At 43.3% G+C, this 18473-nt stretch overlaps 1 protein-coding gene across 2 annotated transcripts in view; it reads left to right on the top strand.

The window, feature by feature from the left end:
* Positions 1–231: 231 nt before the first annotated feature.
* The window catches only part of LOC310860587 (epidermal growth factor receptor substrate 15-like 1), a 64908-nt gene continuing 46666 nt past the window's right edge, over positions 232–18473 (top strand). Inside the window, exons 1-13 of one of the 2 annotated variants that reach the window (XM_083767587.1) lie at positions 232–309; positions 2740–2829; positions 4668–4715; positions 6565–6660; positions 7174–7242; positions 8137–8223; positions 8640–8765; positions 9301–9360; positions 10112–10360; positions 11083–11240; positions 12517–12673; positions 12843–12905; positions 15956–16041. In XM_083767587.1, coding sequence (XP_083623713.1) covers positions 283–309; positions 2740–2829; positions 4668–4715; positions 6565–6660; positions 7174–7242; positions 8137–8223; positions 8640–8765; positions 9301–9360; positions 10112–10360; positions 11083–11240; positions 12517–12673; positions 12843–12905; positions 15956–16041 — 1316 coding nt within the window. In that variant the 5' untranslated portion in view covers positions 232–282. The remainder of the gene's footprint in view (positions 310–2739; positions 2830–4667; positions 4716–6564; positions 6661–7173; positions 7243–8136; positions 8224–8639; positions 8766–9300; positions 9361–10111; positions 10361–11082; positions 11241–12516; positions 12674–12842; positions 12906–15955; positions 16042–18473) is intronic. The other variant, XM_083767588.1, reaches the window with a different exon arrangement.

Raw genomic sequence — 18473 nt, 5'->3', positions numbered from 1 at the left:
GTCCCGACCCACAGGTTGAGAACCCTACGCGCACCAGCACCAGTTGACCCAACGGTGTCGTGAGCTGCTTTGTCCACCAGGGGGGGGTGCTGCGTTGTAGAGGTGTGTGTGTGTGTGTGTGTGTGTGTGTGTGTGTGTGTGTGTGTGTGTGTGTGTGTGTGTGTGTGTGTGTGTGTGTGTGTGTGTGTGTGTGTGTGTGTGTGTGTCGTGTGCTTGTGCGTGTGTCGTGTGCGTGCGCGCGTGTGCACGTGCGCGCGCGTTGTTCCCGCAGCAACAGGGAAGATGGCAGCTCTCACATCTTTCTCCCAGGTAAAGATATGGACATTTCAATATATATACAAACAGAAGTTATGGGCAAAGCAGCAGCTATAGCACGGGCTGACTGAACTGCGTACATCGATCATGGCAGCTAGTATTTAGTAGTCTCTTTAATTCCGTTACAAACACACTGCTGGTGGTGTGTTGAATGTATGTGATAAATAAGAAATGCATGCAGAGAGAAATCAGGCAAGTCAGACGAGACGGTTCGATAAGATATAGCAGGGCCTTATTGCATTTACCGTTAGATAGCGGGACCGTTAGCTTTAGCTAGCTATAGCTGCTCCATGGCTGATGTGATGATGACCACTGTTGTCTGTTGTTTTTACCCCCAAAACAAAACCACGTCGAGTTTTCCCAGACCACACACTTATTATATAATTATAACAGTTTAAGCACATGATTGTTTTATAGCCACATCTTTTCACCAATAATCCTGAGCCACTATAGTCTAGTACGAGTGAATGTTATGTTATGTTACGACGTGCTGGAACTAGCTAACGTTAGCTGCTCCTGCATGTAAGGATGCAGGATGGAGATGAGTGGTTATAAGGCTGTAATAATAACGTGCCTTTTGTGCGTAATTTATTTTATATTTTTATATTCGTCAGCCTGTACACATCCCCGAAACTAAATGTATGCTTGTGCGAATATAATGGTCATGCTGTTGTGATGATTTGACTGAGTTGGCCTGTCCCATTCGGCAAGTAGCCTATACAGTATACAGTACAGTATGCGGGACTGGCAAACGTCAGTTGATGGATGTACATTATAGTAACTACTGTACATAACATGGTATCTGCTTCTGCTATGGACGTTTCTCTAAGGTTACCTTATTATTGACGAGGCTATTCTTAGTTTGGCAAGCATATTATGCAGCGCAGCCCCGTGTTGATTTCATTAGGCTACACACCACAAGCAAGGTGCCATATGGATTGGAAGCAGATACCCCTAAGTTGGGATGGATGCTATTTTTATGTATTATGCATCTATAAACTTATCTATCTAAAATCTTTAATGTCTTGCTGTGTGATTCAAGGAAATACAAGTTGAATGATTTGAGTGTCAAGTTGATTTGACTTGATGCTTTCATGCACAGGACTTAAGATGTTGAGTACTACCAGCCTAAGTTAATTCTGCCCCTCTCTAGCTGGGACATGTGTCCACTTGTATCACTTTAAAAAGAAAGAAGGTGCGGACAACATGTATTAAATCAAATAAACCTCTTCCATCTATATGGAGGTTGACAGGTAATCAGAATTATCTGTGCTAGGGGAGTTGTGGGTCAAGATGTATGGCATAACCTCACATATAACATCCCCTCTCTCCCCTATAGTTGTTGTCAAGTGGGAACCCTGTCTATGAAAGCCTTTACAGACAGGTAAGATCACTAGGGCCCAACGAGGCTATAGCTCTGGTCCATATAGCGTTAAGTCAGGGGTGGGCAACTTTGACCATGCATGGCGAGGGCCAATATATTTCCACACTCACTCCAGAGGGCCACAGCTGCATATTACTGTCGTAGCAAAAAATATGTCATCAATATACAGATCTGACCTCCATGCCAAAGCACCAGCGCTCGCCCAGCAGTCTGCTGCCAACGAGGCGGATGCTTCTACAAGCTCAAAACGCGTCGCACTATTTTTTGCTATATTTGAATTCAAAACCTGCATTTTTTGCTATTTTTAAATTGGAATCCTGAAAAGTAACCTTTTTATTGAATTTCAAATGCATTTAGTTATAGTTATTTTAACTGTATGAACTGTTAACATAACTACATTGGACACAAAAAGACAATAACATTTTAATACTAGTCATTAAGTATAGTCATTTAATACTAGTCATGATGTAATTAAAGCGGGTTTGGAATTGTACCAGCTGAAATCAATACGATATCAGTATTCTGATATTAACATGCAGGCCGCATTAAGTGAAGGTGTGGCCCCCGGGCTGCCAGTTGCCCACCCCTGCGTTAAGTCCTTAACGCTATGGACCAGAGCTAGTATAGATGGAGTGATGCATAAAAGTGAGTGGCAAATCGAGTGACAAAGTGAGTTTGACGTCGTTTTCGTTCAACGTCGCTTAATGCAATCAGATAGGAAGGACTGTTCTGTTTGCATGTATGGCCTGCTATCAAAAAGGCCTGCTCAGTAAGTAGGCGTTCCCGCATAACTTATGGGAATGATGATGATGTCACACGCTGTGACACGCATACCCTCTATTCTAAAAGTAAGCCAGCACATTTCCAAATGAGGTATATATATTAACCTTACATTATTCCTATCCTATAAGCCATAACTTGTTTTCAGAGGAGAGTTTCAGTTCATGAAAAATAATCAGTTGATGCAGATATCACAGTATAGTTTGGACTGTGATTGTGTGTGTGTGTGTGTGTGTGTGTGTGTGTGTGTGTGTCCTAAGGTGGACCCTGGGAATACAGGGAGAGTAGGGCCGACAGAAGCTGCCTTGTTTTTAAAGAAATCTGGCCTCCCTGACATCACATTGGGAAAGGTGAGTACTATATAAACTTGCTATGCATCCCGTGTCTATAATGTGTTATAAACACACAGCATTATTATAATCTACTTAATAACACTGTACTTATAGTTACTAGTCCTTACCCGTTCGAATATATGAACACCAAATTATGCACAGTGTGGTAATGTGATTTAATAGATCATATTATTTATGTATGTATTTTGGAGCTTGGGAAGTTGGGGATGGGCACAAAATTAATATTATTATTAGGCATGTATTCCTCTGACTCACAGACGTCTCTCTCTCTCTCTCTCTCTCTCTCTCTCTCACACACACACGTTCATGCAACCCATCGTTGCAAGCTTAGAGTATATATTAATAGAGACGGCACCGGATTTCTCCTCCCATCCACTAGCATTAAGTTGCTCAAAAGCGCATGAGGCGATTTCACTCCTCCTTCCGGGTAGGAACAGAGTGCATTCTGGGATGGATTGCCCCAATAACATGAACGCGCTGGCCATTGACTATCATTGCGCGCATACAGAACGACATCTCTAAAATTATAGGTAAATACGTAAGGTACTCATAATCATTTATAACCACGACAAATTATAATAAAGCAAATACACACAGGCCTACTTTTTTTTTAAACAATATATTTATTGCATTTTGCAACAAATTGCAACAAACAAAAAACAAAACCAAAACATACAATACATACATATATAAATACAGTATAATAAAATAAGGGCACTTAGACAACAACAACAGAGTCCTTATGGCCACAAGACCAAACAGCTGCAGAGAATACAATTACACATTTTCAGTTTCCACCATTAAATAAGATAAATCATCTGGTTGAAATCACTGGCACTGGTCACATATACTTGGTCCCCACTTAGAATCTAAACGCGAGATTCTACCCACACACTTCAGTCAGTTTACAATAGAACATTTCTTTCAGTAATGGTCAGTGATGGTATTAATGGTCTGTTGATGGGCTTGTGAAGTCCATGTACAGTAAATGAATGAATATTGACCAAAGGGAAATGGTGCAGCTATTCAGCTAAGTAGGTCCAGTACCGAAGGAGTAATATCAATTCCCATTCACACACACACACGCACGCACGCACACACGCTAGCTCTAGGGGGAATTTAAACATAAAAGCAAAAGGATCACAATCTCTTACCATGTCTGTCTGGAGAAGATTACATCATGCTTTGCTTGCCTTGTCTCTGTATTATTAATGTAAACTAGTCTATATGCTGGGATGTAATGTGTGCTGTGCACTCAAACAAATGTGCAGGCTTGAGACTTGGGATTGCAACTGGCTCTACAAATCCCACATAGCCGGGTGTGTCTCTAGTCTCGCAGTCGCACTAACACAAGTCAGTGAGTTCAATACATTGTGTAATACATTATGGGTATTATTTATTTTACAGCTGTTTTTACTTGAATGTATTGCTCTGGTAACTGAGCATGAAAAAGTAACCGAGTGTCAGACTCTGTCAGAAGTTAAAACGTTTGGTACATAGCGTTGTTGTCTTGGATTTACCTTAAAACCTTTACAATTATAAAAGCTTTTTACTAAACATACTCTGCTCGATTTTGAAATCGAATTGTGACCCCAAGAATCGGAATCAAATCGACACCCAAACTCCCAAAGATTCACAGCCCTATAGTGTATATAGACTATGTGTAGCCCAGGCTGGATGGGTCTGCTGCTGCTTGCTTTGCGTTTAAAACTAACCTTAATTAAGCAATACCTCATCATGCTACTGATGTCAGTGTGTGTGTTTGTGTGTGTGTGTGTGTGTGTGTGTGTGTGTGTGTGTGTGTGTGTGTGTGTGTGTGTGTGTGTGTTTTTCAGATCTGGGATTTGGCCGACCCAGACGGCAAAGGCTACCTGGACAAACAGGTAGAGATCAGAATGTTGCAAATACATTGCTAATTATACCTTTTTTTGATAACATTGTAAGATGCACTCCATAATAGTCATTAGGCTGTAGTTATTTGGGTTTTTTGTGTATGTTTATTTGCATCAGTATTGTTTTGCTATAAATCAGTGTGGTAGTTGACATCAAACCTACATGTAGCAGTGTAGCACCTAACAGATGCTAGGTTTGATCATTACCTGGTATCCTAGTTCTTGAGTCACTACATTGTACATACCGTAGTTCTGTACTCTAACGTTAATATTATCTGTGCTGTCTGTTGACTATGTTTCATGCTTACTCTGCTCATTCTTTCTCTGATCTCGTACTTGTAAGTACAATAGAGAGTATGCGCATGACATCATCGTACCTGGAAGTTATGCGGGAACGGCCACTGAGTGGCAAAAAACTACTTTCTGGCCTTGACAGCCCATTCATCCAAACAGAAAAGTCCTGTCTGATTGCATTAAACAATGTTAAACTCGCCACCATTGCAGCTGTACGAAAAGCTTGAATTATCCTCTTTCTATCTGCAAAGTTTTTGTTTCATAAAAATCCACCATAGAAACGTTATGAGCTACTTTCTGTCAAGAAATGCCCTGCATTTGATTATTTTTTTAAGTGTCAGAGTTTGGAAGTGCTTGTTTTGAATAACACAACATTTTGCTGCCTCCTGCATTATGTAACATTTAGAAACAGGACGCAGGACGGTTGAGTGATTTCCAACGAGCGCTTCCAAACTCCAACACTCTGCACATGCTGCTCAATGTTTTGCCACTCAGTCTAGATGAGGGGGGCGTGTCCTGATGGGAAAATCATGCATGTGCATACTCTCTATTTAGAATGTAGGCATTTTGCAGACGCTCTCAACCCAGAGCGATTTTACAGTAAGAACAGCACATGGTAAGTCACTCTGGGTATGAGCGTTTGCTTAATGACTAAATTGTAAATTGTGCACGACAAAGTTTAAGTGACTCTGTGCTCTGGAATTAGAGCTTAGACTAGCCCCTCTCGGAACCCTCCATAAAGCTTTTCTGAAATTTTGATGTCGCTTTATTGTAGGGTCCCTGTTCATAACTATATTTTCGTTTGGGAATTTTGGAACGCGGACATAAATATGCTCACTAACATCGTATCTGCGCCGTTTGACGGCCTGTTTTCCTTTGAGGGCTTCTGAAATCGTGAACTATAAGTACCTATACAAACCGCTGCGAATATCTCCTGTGGCGCGGAAGCCGTTAAGTATTTTTACTTTGTTTGACCGATTTGGTCGCTTTATTTCTTCTTGTTTGTTTACCGTTTATTGTACCGCCTCCCGGTGTGCGGTTGGCTTGTGCGGCTACGTCCCTGCCTCTGATCTGCTCTGTCATAGCTATAGCGCCACTAGCTAGCCAGATAGGCGGTACAATGAGGTGTCAATAAACAAGGAAGGAAGAGAAGAATCAAAGCGACCAAATCGGTCAAACAAAGTACTTAAAAAAGTATTAAAAAAATACTTAATGGCTTCCGCGCCACAGGAGATATTCGCAGCGGCATGTATAGGTACTTCTAGTTCACAGATTCAGAAGCCCTCACACGAAAAAAAGTCGTCAAAGAGCGCAGACAGGCCGTAAGCACGGTGTTTATGTTTTATTATGTCCGCGTACCAGGTGGCAGGATACTGCTGCAACAGGACCCCCTGGTCTGTGTCGTCAAAAATGTCAGAAACGTCAGTACCATTGGGTTCTGCTTGGAGGGCTAAGCTTAGACTAGAGTCTGCTAGAGTCTGCCTAAATTGTAAATTATTTATGTGCAAAGTGTGAGCGAGAGGGAACGTGTTTGCTCTGTTTCTAGGGGTTTTACGTAGCTCTGAGGCTGGTGGCATGCGCTCAAAGCGGACAAGAAGTCAGTCTCTCCAGTGTCAACCTCACAATACCTCCGCCCAAGTTTGTGAGTATAATTCATCCTTCCGGACCAATCCAGAATATTTGGCTGTGTGAAATTAAATAATGTTGCTATATTTCCCGGGTATAAGACTGCCTTCTAGGAAAGACTGACTTTCACTTAACAATGTACTTCCAGTATTGTATGTGAAATAAAATCATTTATACCTCAGTTTATGCTGTACACGTACAACATTTATTTTCAGCAGCAAAGGCCAGTCACTTTGGGGAGGGAGATGCATCCCCTGTCCGGGTTCATGTGTTTGGTCCGACGGAGCATTGGTTCGAACGAACAACCTACCTCAAACCCTCACCCTAACCCCAACCTCCCAGCACACCTAAACCTAACCCCCAACCTTCTCCCGACCCCCAACGCACCTCGGACCAATGCTCCTTTGAACCAATGCTCCGTCGGACCATAGTATACCCCCTTGCCCTTTCATGCATTGAATTGACAGCCATGTTTGGGATATGGTAGTCGATTGACCGACTTACTGGCTTGGATTGTTTTGTTTTGTAGAAGGACACTAGCAGCCCTTCTCTAAGCAGCACAGCTTCTGCCCCCAGTGAACCACACTGGGCTGTTCGGGTGAGTCATTCTGTACATGCACTCAAGTATAGGATACCACTCAATATGGTCTGGTCTGACTGCTGTCCAATTAATGTGTGTAAACAAATCCATTACATCTTGATCATGTCACCAGTTACAGTTGGAAATAGGAATGCAGTCCGCACGCTGTTTAGCAGCTCCCAGAGGTGGTTTTCTTAGGATGACAACGTTTCGACCCCAAATAGGTCTTCGTCAGGTATATGACGAAGACCGGTTACAGTTGGCCCTCTTTCTTTTTTCCCTTCGCAAATATTGATTGGGATGTATTTTTGTTTCCCACACTTCGCCATGAAGCTTGATACACACTTGAATAAACTATTAATTCCTTTTATGTATTAATTATATCATTGACAGTGTTGGGACGTAACGTAGCGTAAATAACCAGTCGTTATTTTCGTCAGTAACTGTTGCTGTAACGCTTAATTTTTCCAGTGAATTTGTTACCGTTACTACATGGTGCGTCATGCCGTTATTCTTCCGTTATCTTTCATGTCGTCTCGGGGGAGAATGAGAAGAACTGTCAGTCTGCTTGTATGCAGATTGCCTGCAGTGTTAGACAGTGCGGGAGAGAAGGGGGAGGAGGAGGAGTGTGTGTGTGTGTGTGTGTGTGTGTGTGTGTGTGTGTGTGAGAGAGACGTGTGCGCCCGTGCGCACATCATGTGAGCGAGTGAGCGAGAGAGAGGGACAGACAGACAGACACTGAAAGAGGCTGTACGCGTGCGTTCGTGTGTGTGTGCATACATGAGAGTGAGAGAGACAGACAGATACTGATGCAGGGCGGCTCGCCGGAACAGGCCCGACCCCCTGAGCGTGTTCCTGGTGGTCTGGATGTTCCGGGGACCCCCACACGGTAACTCTGTCATTTCTTGACAGTTTTGGATGCGGGGCGGCTCACCGGAACCGGGCTGGCATCCTGAGCGCGTTCCTGTGGGTCTGGAAGTTCCGGGGACCCCCACATGGGTGTGATTTTTTTAGTAACGAAAAAGTTACTTTTCACAGTAACGCATTACTTTTTGGTTTAAGTAATCAGTACAGTAGCTAAATTATTTTTGAAATGACGTAACTGTAACTAGTTACTTTTTAAAAGTAACGGTCCCAACACTGATCATTGAATATATCAATATTTCATATTTTATCGCTGGTATATTTGAAGCCTTTTTTACTTTCACAACCACAATATTCAGATTTGTTTCACTTCAGATTATTTACTTGTATAAAACCTCTACCTTGTTCAGTTAGTTAATGTTAGTGTTTGTGTATAAAAATCAAAAGGCCACTCTAGGCTGGTGATAATTCATGTTCATAGGGATCCTCGTTGTCACAATTACAGTACATCAGCGCTTAAACTGGTTACGTTTTGGTGTTGTTCTTCGTAGCCTGAAGAGAAGAGTAAATTCGATGGGATATTTGAGAGTCTGGTCCCTGTCAACGGACTGCTATCAGGAGAGAAGGTCAAGCCAGTGCTCATCAACTCCAAGCTACCTCTAGACGTCCTTGGAAAGGTATTGGTTTATTGCATAAAATGTGGGCCACTGTTCTGTCCTCGTCTCTGTATTAGGCTTGAGAAAACATATTAGAAAACAGTAATAATTTCTATGTACCCTTATATTTTATTTTTTAACTTAACCGATTTTGACCTGAGATCAGATTCTAAAAATGTCTTCTACATCCTGACAGTTTTCGGACAGTTTTCTTTCCGTCAGTCATTGTTCGATTTTTCAAAAATAGCAGACCTACAAGCTCGTAACGCGCCACTCGGTGGCGCGCTATGAGCTTGTAGATCTGCTATTTTTCAATAGCTAAAGCATAACATAATGCTAACACCAAAAGGGGTTCCCGCCCAAAATGGGTTTAAACGGCAGAATGCCCCGATGATGACTTTCACTACAAAGTGAGACATTAATGGCTAATTATGATGGTTGTTGACTTGGAATTAGGTGTCCTCTCTTACATAATGTACATGCATAATGTACATAATGTTTTGGTTATTTAACAATGATGTAAATAATGAACAGGTTATTTTCTTATCTTGTGAAGGTCTGGGACCTCAGTGACATAGATAAAGATGGCCACCTGGACAGGGATGAGTTTGCAGTGGTGAGTTTAATGTAAAGAATTCCTTGCCATTTTGGCTTTAAATTTTCACACCAGTGTGACACTTTAGCCCCGCCGGCAATATGCTAAGTGATTTAATTCATAGGTTTCTGTGGGGTATGTTGCAATATATATATAATATAGCAGGAGCTCCCATTAGCATGTGTCAGCATGTCAATGAGGGATTTTGGATTTGAACCTCTCCAGCGGCTACGATCTGAAGAGCTGTGGGGTTTTAATTAGGCTGTGTCAGTTTGATTGAACCCATTTAGACCTGAGGCCGAGTCTACAAATTATGCCTTCTAACAGTTTTCTGAAAAACCTCTGTTTCTCGTTCTCAAACATTTTCATTTTTGGACGCCCAAAAATATATGATAATTGGCCTCTGACCCCCATCTGAAAATGTGTTGTTCCAGGGACCTTCCAGAAGCAGATTTGAGTTAAAAATGTTCGCTCTGAAAGAATATATATTCAAAGATTCGCACCACATTTTTTACGATTAAAAAATATATCAGATCTACAAGCTCGTACCGAGTGCGCTATGAGCTTGTAGATATGCTATTTTTCAATAGCTAAAGTATAACATAATGCTTAAAACACCAAAAGGGGGTTCCCACCCCCAGAATGGGTTAAAGTCACTAATTTCTTCACTGTGTCGTGTATGAGAAGTACGAATGCGGAACATGCCTTTTTTAGGTATGCATGCAATGATGCAGAGTAATAAACCGTTAGCTGTACTAACTCTCCCCCTCAGGCCATGCACCTGGTCTACCGGGCTCTGGAAAAGGAACCCGTTCCTGCCCTCCTCCCCTCTTCCCTCATCCCTCCGTCTAAGAGGAAGAAGAGTCTGGGGTCAGTGCAGGTGCCGGGCACGGCGCCCGGCCTCCCCGCTAGCCCCCCGCCGCCCAAAGACTCCCTGCGCTCCACGCCCTCCCACGGCAGCATGAACTCCCTCAACAGCACCGGCAGCCTCTCGCCGAAACACTCGCTCAAGTCTGCACAGGTAAAATATACCTAAAATACGCATGAACAACAAACACAACACAATAGCTACAGTATTCTCTTTGCAGAAGGAGGAGAGGACACTGGAGCAGCACGGACATTTTAAGCCTTTTATTAGGTGCTTGTATACAAAAAACGACTAACGTTTCGACCTATGCGGTCTTCATCAGAGTCAGCTATTCGCTTTCTTTTGTGCTCTGTGTCTCTCTCTCTCTCTTAGCATTCAGTCAACTGGGTGGTCCCAGTGTCAGAATGTCTCTGTGTCTCTCTCTCTCTTAGCATTCAGTCAACTGGGTGGTCCCATAACGTCTCTGAGTCTCTCTCTCTTAGCATTCAGTCAACTGGGTGGTCCCAGTGTCAGAATGTCTCTGTGTCTCTCTCTCTCTTAGCATTCAGTCAACTGTGTGGTCCCAGTGTCAGAATGTCTCTGTGTCTCTCTCTCTCTTAGCATTCAGTCAACTGGGTGGTCCCATAACGTCTCTGAGTCTCTCTCTCTTAGCATTCAGTCAACTGGGTGGTCCCAGTGTCAGAATGTCTCTGTGTCTCTCTCTATCTTAGCATTCAGTCAACTGGGTGGTCCCAGTGTCAGAATGTCTCTGTGTCTCTCTCTATCTTAGCATTCAGTCAACTGGGTGGTCCCAGTGTCAGAATGTCTCTGTGTCTCTCTCTCTCTTAGCATTCAGTCAACTGGGTGGTCCCATAACGTCTCTGTGTCTCTCTTAGCATTCAGTCAACTGGGTGGTCCCAGTGTCAGAACGCGGGCGATACGACGACATATTCCTGAAGACGGACGCTGACCTGGACGGTTTCGTAAGCGGACAGGAGGTCAAGGACATCTTCATGCACTCTGGACTTCCACAGAACCTCCTTGCACATATATGGTAGGGAATCATTTCCACGGACGCTTATCCCTTGATTCTGACACCCAAAGTGGCATAGTCATCATCATGGGTTATTGTTGTCAGTAAACAATCCACTAAGCTGTGACCAGCACCTGGTTTTCACTGATTTTGGAGAGCGGCCAATCCCTGCTCTTTCTGAACTCGTTTAGACAGTCAGGATATGTGATCGCTGAGTGCAAGAAGGTTCTGAGACTGCCTATCGGAAGATTTTGTGCACGTGTCAGTGTCTAAGCTATACAAAAGCATAGGTAAATACAAATTGCAAATTGCAAACATTTCCTCCTTTAATCTGTCATTAGGTCCACAAACTCCACGTGCTTGAGTGTACTTCCGGTGAGCCCACACAACCTTTCAGAATAAAATCCTTTCCGTCCCGGGGTACGTTGGGTTACAGTACCTGCTTTTGAGCCGTCAGGTGTTTTTATTGTTGCAGGGACAACTGACTTGCATCATCTTTAACTGTCCACATACCTTTTTGCTGCTTTAAACACAAATATATTGAAACACGTTGCTTGTCAAATGATGTTTGTGTGTGGTAATCATTGGTTGCTATGAATCCTTACACTGAATTAAACACCAATTTACAAGTTTAGAGCTGAATGATGAAATAGAAAATACATATTTTAGTGCACACCGAGCAAAGCTTTTATTCATAATTCACCACAATCCCTGTACCTGTTTGTGCAAAAATATATATTGCAACATAATAGCACACGTACGTAGCCTCAAATGCCAAACACCTTATTGTTCAACCAGGCAAACTATTATCATTATCAGGATGTCTAATTGGCTGCAATGTCATATTCGATAAGATGGCTAGATGGAACTTTGCGGGTTTATTAATATCAATATCACCCCATACTATATAACATTACCCATCCCTAGACTGCTTGGCTTAAGTGGAACATTAGTATTATGCAACGTGACATGAGTGCATCTGTTTTGCGCATGGATGGTCATCATAATAATACGAAGCGATTGCCTCGAGCTGAACTGAGCCACAGGCCACGTGCGCAGATTACCTGACAGTGCTGGGACCGTCACTGTGTGTGCCTCTGTGTGTGTGTGTGTGTGTGTGTGTGTGTGTGTGTGTGTCAACCCGCAGGGCGCTGGCAGACCCCAGATTACCTGTCAGTGCTGTGACCGTCACTGTGTGTGTGTGTGTGTGTGTCAACCCGCAGGGCGCTGGCAGACCCCAGATTACCTGTCAGTGCTGTGACCGTCGCTGTGTATGTGTGTGTGTGTCAACCCGCAGGGCGCTGGCAGACACCAGGCAGATAGGGAAGCTCACGCGGGAGCAGTTTGCCTTGGCCATGCACTTCATCCAGCAGAAAGTCAGTAAAGGCGTCGACCCTCCGCAGGCCCTCAGTGCCGACATGATCCCCCCTTCAGAGAGAAGCACTCCCGTACCGGTGGGTCACGCACGTACACAAGCACGCACGCATGCACACGCATGCATGTACGCACACGCATGCATGTACACACGCTCCGTTGACTTAGACACATGGAAATGAATGCTTACACGTGTAGGTCGTATTTGTTTTGTATTTATCTCATAATTGCGTGTGCTTGCATTTCCAGTGTTTGTCCGGCTACATGACTCCCGTGGGATCAGAAATGGCCGCTCTGTCTGAGATGAGGCGGGTAAGCGAACACGACCTCCACTTGTTTCTTTGACATTCTTTGCTTCTTTACCTCTTGCAGCTTTTTGTCAGATTTGAATAAGTGTAAGCGGTAACCAAGCTCCTCCAGCTGCCTGCTGTCTAGCCCCATATGTGCCCTCTCCCTACGCTCATTCTGTAGCTCCGAGATGAGGTCACACCCTGGGCCCCTCCCACCGCGGTTCAGAAACGGCGCATGTTTCCACAAGGAACGCTTCTTACCCTTTTCTGCACAATGAATCCAAAAAGTGAAGGGCTAAAAAGGTTTTACACTAATTCAAACTTAGCAACGGCCAAGAAAATTCAAGTTTAAACAGTTACACGAGCGTTACAGCGGTTGTTTAGCATGTTTTTCAAGGAAGTTGAAAAGCTTTAGCGCCTCCCCGGTGCCTCCCCTGGTCGAACATTTCCAACTGACTTCAGTTCACTCGACATGCACTCGCACACGTACGACTTCCTTGATAAACATGGATTGGAGCGGCTGACTAAACAACCGCTGTTACGCTCGTGTAACCGTTTAAACTTGGATTTTCTTGGACGTTGCTAATACTTTTTGGATTCATTGTGCAGAATAGGGTAAGAAGCGTTCCTTGTGGAAACATGCGCCGTTTCTGAACCGCGGTGGGAGGGGCCCAGGGTGTGACCTCATCTCGGAGCTACAGAATGAGCGTAGTGCTGAGGGAACATACTGGGGCTACCTGCTGTCCAAATTATGTTCAATTCTTGCAGTTACTCAGTCTGCTCTACTACAGTATATGAATAATTATTTATTTTATAATTAATTGTGGGAGAGGGAGGCACGAATATATGCAATGCTTTGTTGTGACTCGCTGTAAAATGTCATGCATTATGTGAAGGTCTCCCGAACCTATATTATATTTGCCTATAAATGCTTTCCACGGCTTTGGGGCCTTCAGTATTATGCCAGACGTTCATTCACTGCACACTGTTTTTCTTCTCTTATCCGAACTCTTGGGCTGCTGATGTGTCTACCCGACCCCACGCCCCCGACTCTCTATCTCTGCTTTCTTATGCAGGCTATAATGTTCAAGCTGTGGGTAGGTAACATGGACCCGAGTTAACTTAATGCTTTCAGTGGCTGGCTGCTATGCAGGCAATATGAGCAGAAAGAATTTGTGAGAGATTCTCTCTTGTTTGGCCCAGTGCAGTTCAGTGGCCCTCTGTAATATCACTTTGTGACCTTGCTTTGAAAGGTGTGATACAAATAAAGTGTATTGTGGTCACTGTAACATAACCTCCACCTCTTCAGTTCTACTAAAAGGGAATGTTCTATCGATAAGCAGAAAATAGCAGATAGTGAAATGATACCGTGTAAACAAGCTCACAACGCCTCGCATCGTGACGTGTTGTGAGCTTGTACATCTGCTATTTTGTTTGTTTCAAACTTTTTTGGGGGAAAATCATTCATTGAACATTTCCGCCTATGATGACATGCCCAAAACAGGAATGGCAGGTTCAAAGTGGTTACAAAGTGGTAGTAGTGGTCACATACAACACTTGCATATGAAGTAACTAAGCCTTGCCGAGCCATGAGGCCCATATAGGGCAGGACCGCAGGAGCCTAGCTCCTGTTTCTGTAGCGTGAGGCAGCTTGATGTACAAGTACACCCCTTGGACATGATGTGTCGCAGGGACCAAGGGAATCCAACCCTTGGTGCTGAGTGCCAAGCAGGGAGGCATTGGGTCCAATTCGTATGGAGCGCATCTGTCCCGCCCCCTTTCATGACAACGAGAGACCCGGAAAATATTTTTTTTTAAAGACGTTTATGTCGCGGACAAAGCCAACTCGAGTTGTGACAAATCATGACAATAATAACCACAATGTTTTGGGGCCGATCAAATAATTAGAAAGAAGAAGAAAAAGGCAGGTTTACAACACTTTTTGTTTTGTTTTTCTACAAATTATTTGTTCAGCCCAAAACATTGTGTTCATTGTCATGATTTGTCACAACTCGAGTTGGCTTTGTCCGCGGCGTAAACGTCTTCTTAATAAATACTTTTTGAAAAGTAGGAGGAAAATTAACGGGGAATTATTTGACGGGTCTCTCGTTGTCATGAAAGGGGTGAAAGCGGTGAAACGCTCTATAGTCTTTGGTACGACCCGGCCAGGAATCGAACCCCAACCTCCCAGTCTCAGGACGTACACTCTAGTCTAAGGCTTCACTCACACCTTTGCATCTAGCATACAACATTGATGCATGCTAGATGTATACAAAAGGTTTGTTTACATCTTGCCCCAATGCATTTCCAATGGAAGTCACATGGTTTGACACAACATTTGTGTTGTACGGCTTTCGGCTGTGTTTCGACTGCCCCCCTCCCCCTACAACAAAAATGTTGTGTCAAACCATGTGACTCCCATTGGAAATGTATTGCGAGCTTGCATCAGTAAACAAGTCTCATGCATCAGCTATACATCAATCTGCTGTGAAGGTGTGAGTCAGGCCTTACCACAAGGCCACTGAGCTGGTATACTTATACATAATAATCTTGTGTCTGGTGTGAAATCACGTTTAGAGGGCTAGTTAATCATAAATAGGACGACCCTGAAGCGCTCCCTTTCCCTGATGAATGTCCCGGACCCATCCCTCAGCCCTCCGTCCTCTGTGGTGCTCCTCTTATTGACTGGTGGTTTCTTTCCTCTCTCTCTCTCCGTCCTTCACGTTCTCTCCTCCTCCCTCTCCCCCTCGATCTTCCTCTCTCTCTAAATCAGGCCGGCCCTTGCTTGATTTAGTTTGGCCTTCTTTTGGTAGTGTGATTCATGATCTTACAATGACTTAATCAAACCAGATTCACTCTGCTCTTTCTCTTCTCTCTCTCTCTCTCTCTCTCTCTCTGCCCGTATACCTGTTGCTTTCCATCTGTCTCTCGCTTTGTCTCCCTGTCTTTCTCCCATTTATCTATTTCTTCCCCTCCTTCTTTTCTTCTATCGTCCTCCCTTTTTATTTTCCCATTTGTTTTTTACTTTTCTCTCTATCCATTCCTTCTCTGCCTGTCTGTCTGGCTGTACAGGACAGCTCCAGTTCAGTGGGCTCAGGGGAGTTTACAGGCATCAAGGAGCTGGACGACATCAGCCAAGAGATCGCTCAGCTTCAGAGGTAAGTAAGGTGACATCACGCTGACATCCCTGTAGTGAGTGACAGACAGGCACTCATTATACAACAACAGCTGAACGCTTTCAATTAGTTCTGTCAGATAGAGCAAGAGGAAGAGAAGCTTATAGTACATTGATTCATTGAAAATCTCAACATAAAACTGTTAATGACCATAATAGAAGGCAAGGAAATCCGACAAGCACTGCGATAATTGTGAGGCATTGAGGAGTTTGGATCACGGAGATAGTTTTGTGCTGTTAACCAACACCCTACCGTACAGCTATGTGAAATCAACCCTGCAAACCATTAGTATGCATAGTCTTTCTTCGTTAGATCCTGCTTAAATATCCCTTTGCTACAATGGCTTTTAGAGCTTAGATTGTTTGTTAGTTTAGAAGAAAGTGATAAAATGATAAAATGCACACTTAAAAAAGGGAAATGTAAAAAAGCAAAACAAACGGATGAGTGTTTTTACATTTATCTCAGCTTCATTTTATTTGGCTTTTTCCTCTTTATTTTACCCCCCATCCATTCATCTGTCCCATCTTTTTATTTATCCATCCATCCAGTCTTCCTTTAATGTGTGTATTTTATCAATTTCTGTGTTTGTGTCACCACTTACTCTCCATGCTGCGTCAGCACTCTTGCATTTACCCAGTGGAATACTCTCAGGTAACGACCAGAGCAGAATACTTAAAGGTGTCAAGCTGGCACTCTGTCAGACACACAACCCGTTCACTTCACACTATACTACTTACAGTACACAGTACAGTCACACAGACGCTTTAGGCCACTGGTTCTCAAAGTGTGGTCCGGGACCCAGGGGTCCTTGAGGGAGTTCCAGGGGGTCCATAGCTAGGATAGGAAACAAATGGACCCTTATGGGTTTGTAACTCAGAGAGTGTACACAAATAGAACCAAATGGACCCGTTAGGGTCCCATTTGGTTCCATTTGTACACTCTCAGAGTTAAATCAACATTGATTCTCCGACTAAAGGGCCTTTCAAACCTGAAGCGATAAAACGCACCTATAGTTGAGACCTGCGTTTTTTGCGCGGAGAAGTCGCGGTGCGACAACGCAAGCGTATTTACGTGAGCGCGGTCCCGTGGATTTATTGCGCGCATGCTGGTTTCGTGCACACGCCCGCGACTCACCAGACCTGGATTCTGTTTTTTTACACTTGCGTTGTCATGCCCCTCTTGAGCAGACCTGTAGACCTGTCGTTGATCCAGGCAACAACGCCTGCGTTCCTCGCTTCCCGTTTGAAAGGCCCTTAATGCATGTCAAACTGGGGGTCCTTGAAATTAAAATGGTTGAGAATCACTGCTAGAGCCATAATATTCTTCTATTATGGGGTCCCTGCGTGCATATCTTTTCAAATGGGGGTCCGCGGGCTAGTAAATGTCAATGTGGGGGTCCCTGACATGAAAAACGTTTGAGAAGGAGTGTTTTAGGCCACTGGTTCTCACATTGTTTCATTTCATTCATTCATTTGAGAAGCAGTGTTTTAGGCCATTGGTTCTCACATTGTTTAATTTCATTCATTCATTTGAGAAGCACTTTAGACCAAAAGAGCGATTAGAAGTTTGCCCGTGACTCAAACTAGTGATAGAATTAATAGATAGGCTATTTTCACTACTTCTTAAACATTTGTTTTCTAATTTATGACATTTCTTAGATTTTTCTTTTATTTCTTCGTGAGATACTGGAAGAAAAAAAAAATCAATAATAATTGAATTTGTTTTGAATTCAAGATACATTTTGCTCTTTTGGGAATGTTTTTTGAAAATGTTTTGAAATAATAATAATTAAAAACAAAATGTAGGATAAAAACTAAAGGCACCCATACAAATGTGTCCGCGACCCACAAATGGGTCATGGTGCAGTGTTTGGGAAACGTTAGCATAACGAGCACCAGCATGGTGAATTGGACACGCGGGCAGCCAATCCTGACAAAATGCTTCTTGTACACAAGGGGAGTCAGTGCCAATAAGCAGCCGATCCTGTGCCAACATGCTTCTTAGCCAGAATGCAATCAATTCAATTCAATTCAATTCAAAGGAGCTTTATTGGCATGAGAAAACAAACGTTTACATTGCCAAATGTACAATAAAAACAGTTGAAAATGGGGAAAGTATATACAGTTGGAGGGGGTACAGCATTTTGTAAACAGAGCTATGTCACATTGCATCGTTATAACAGGGTATAAAGCTTTTTTTGAAACAAATAGCAGCAATTCTTTGCAGTCACTTTGGGACAAATGGCAGCATTCTTTGCTCAGGACTATTTAAATAGTATACAGGAAACACTCAGATTTAAGATCTGTTTAAAGGTAGCAGCTCTGTTTACATGTGCAAGGTCCAGATAGTAGTCCTTAGGGTGGTTGTATTCCATTGACTATCCTACTTTTGGCGCAATCAGGCACTCGCAATAT

Source organism: Protomyctophum parallelum, assembly GCF_964188405.1.
Source record: "Protomyctophum parallelum genome assembly, chromosome: 6".
NCBI lineage: Eukaryota > Metazoa > Chordata > Actinopteri > Myctophiformes > Myctophidae > Protomyctophum > Protomyctophum parallelum.
Note: the sequence above shows the minus strand (reverse complement) of the source record. Positions and strands in the feature narration are given on the sequence as shown.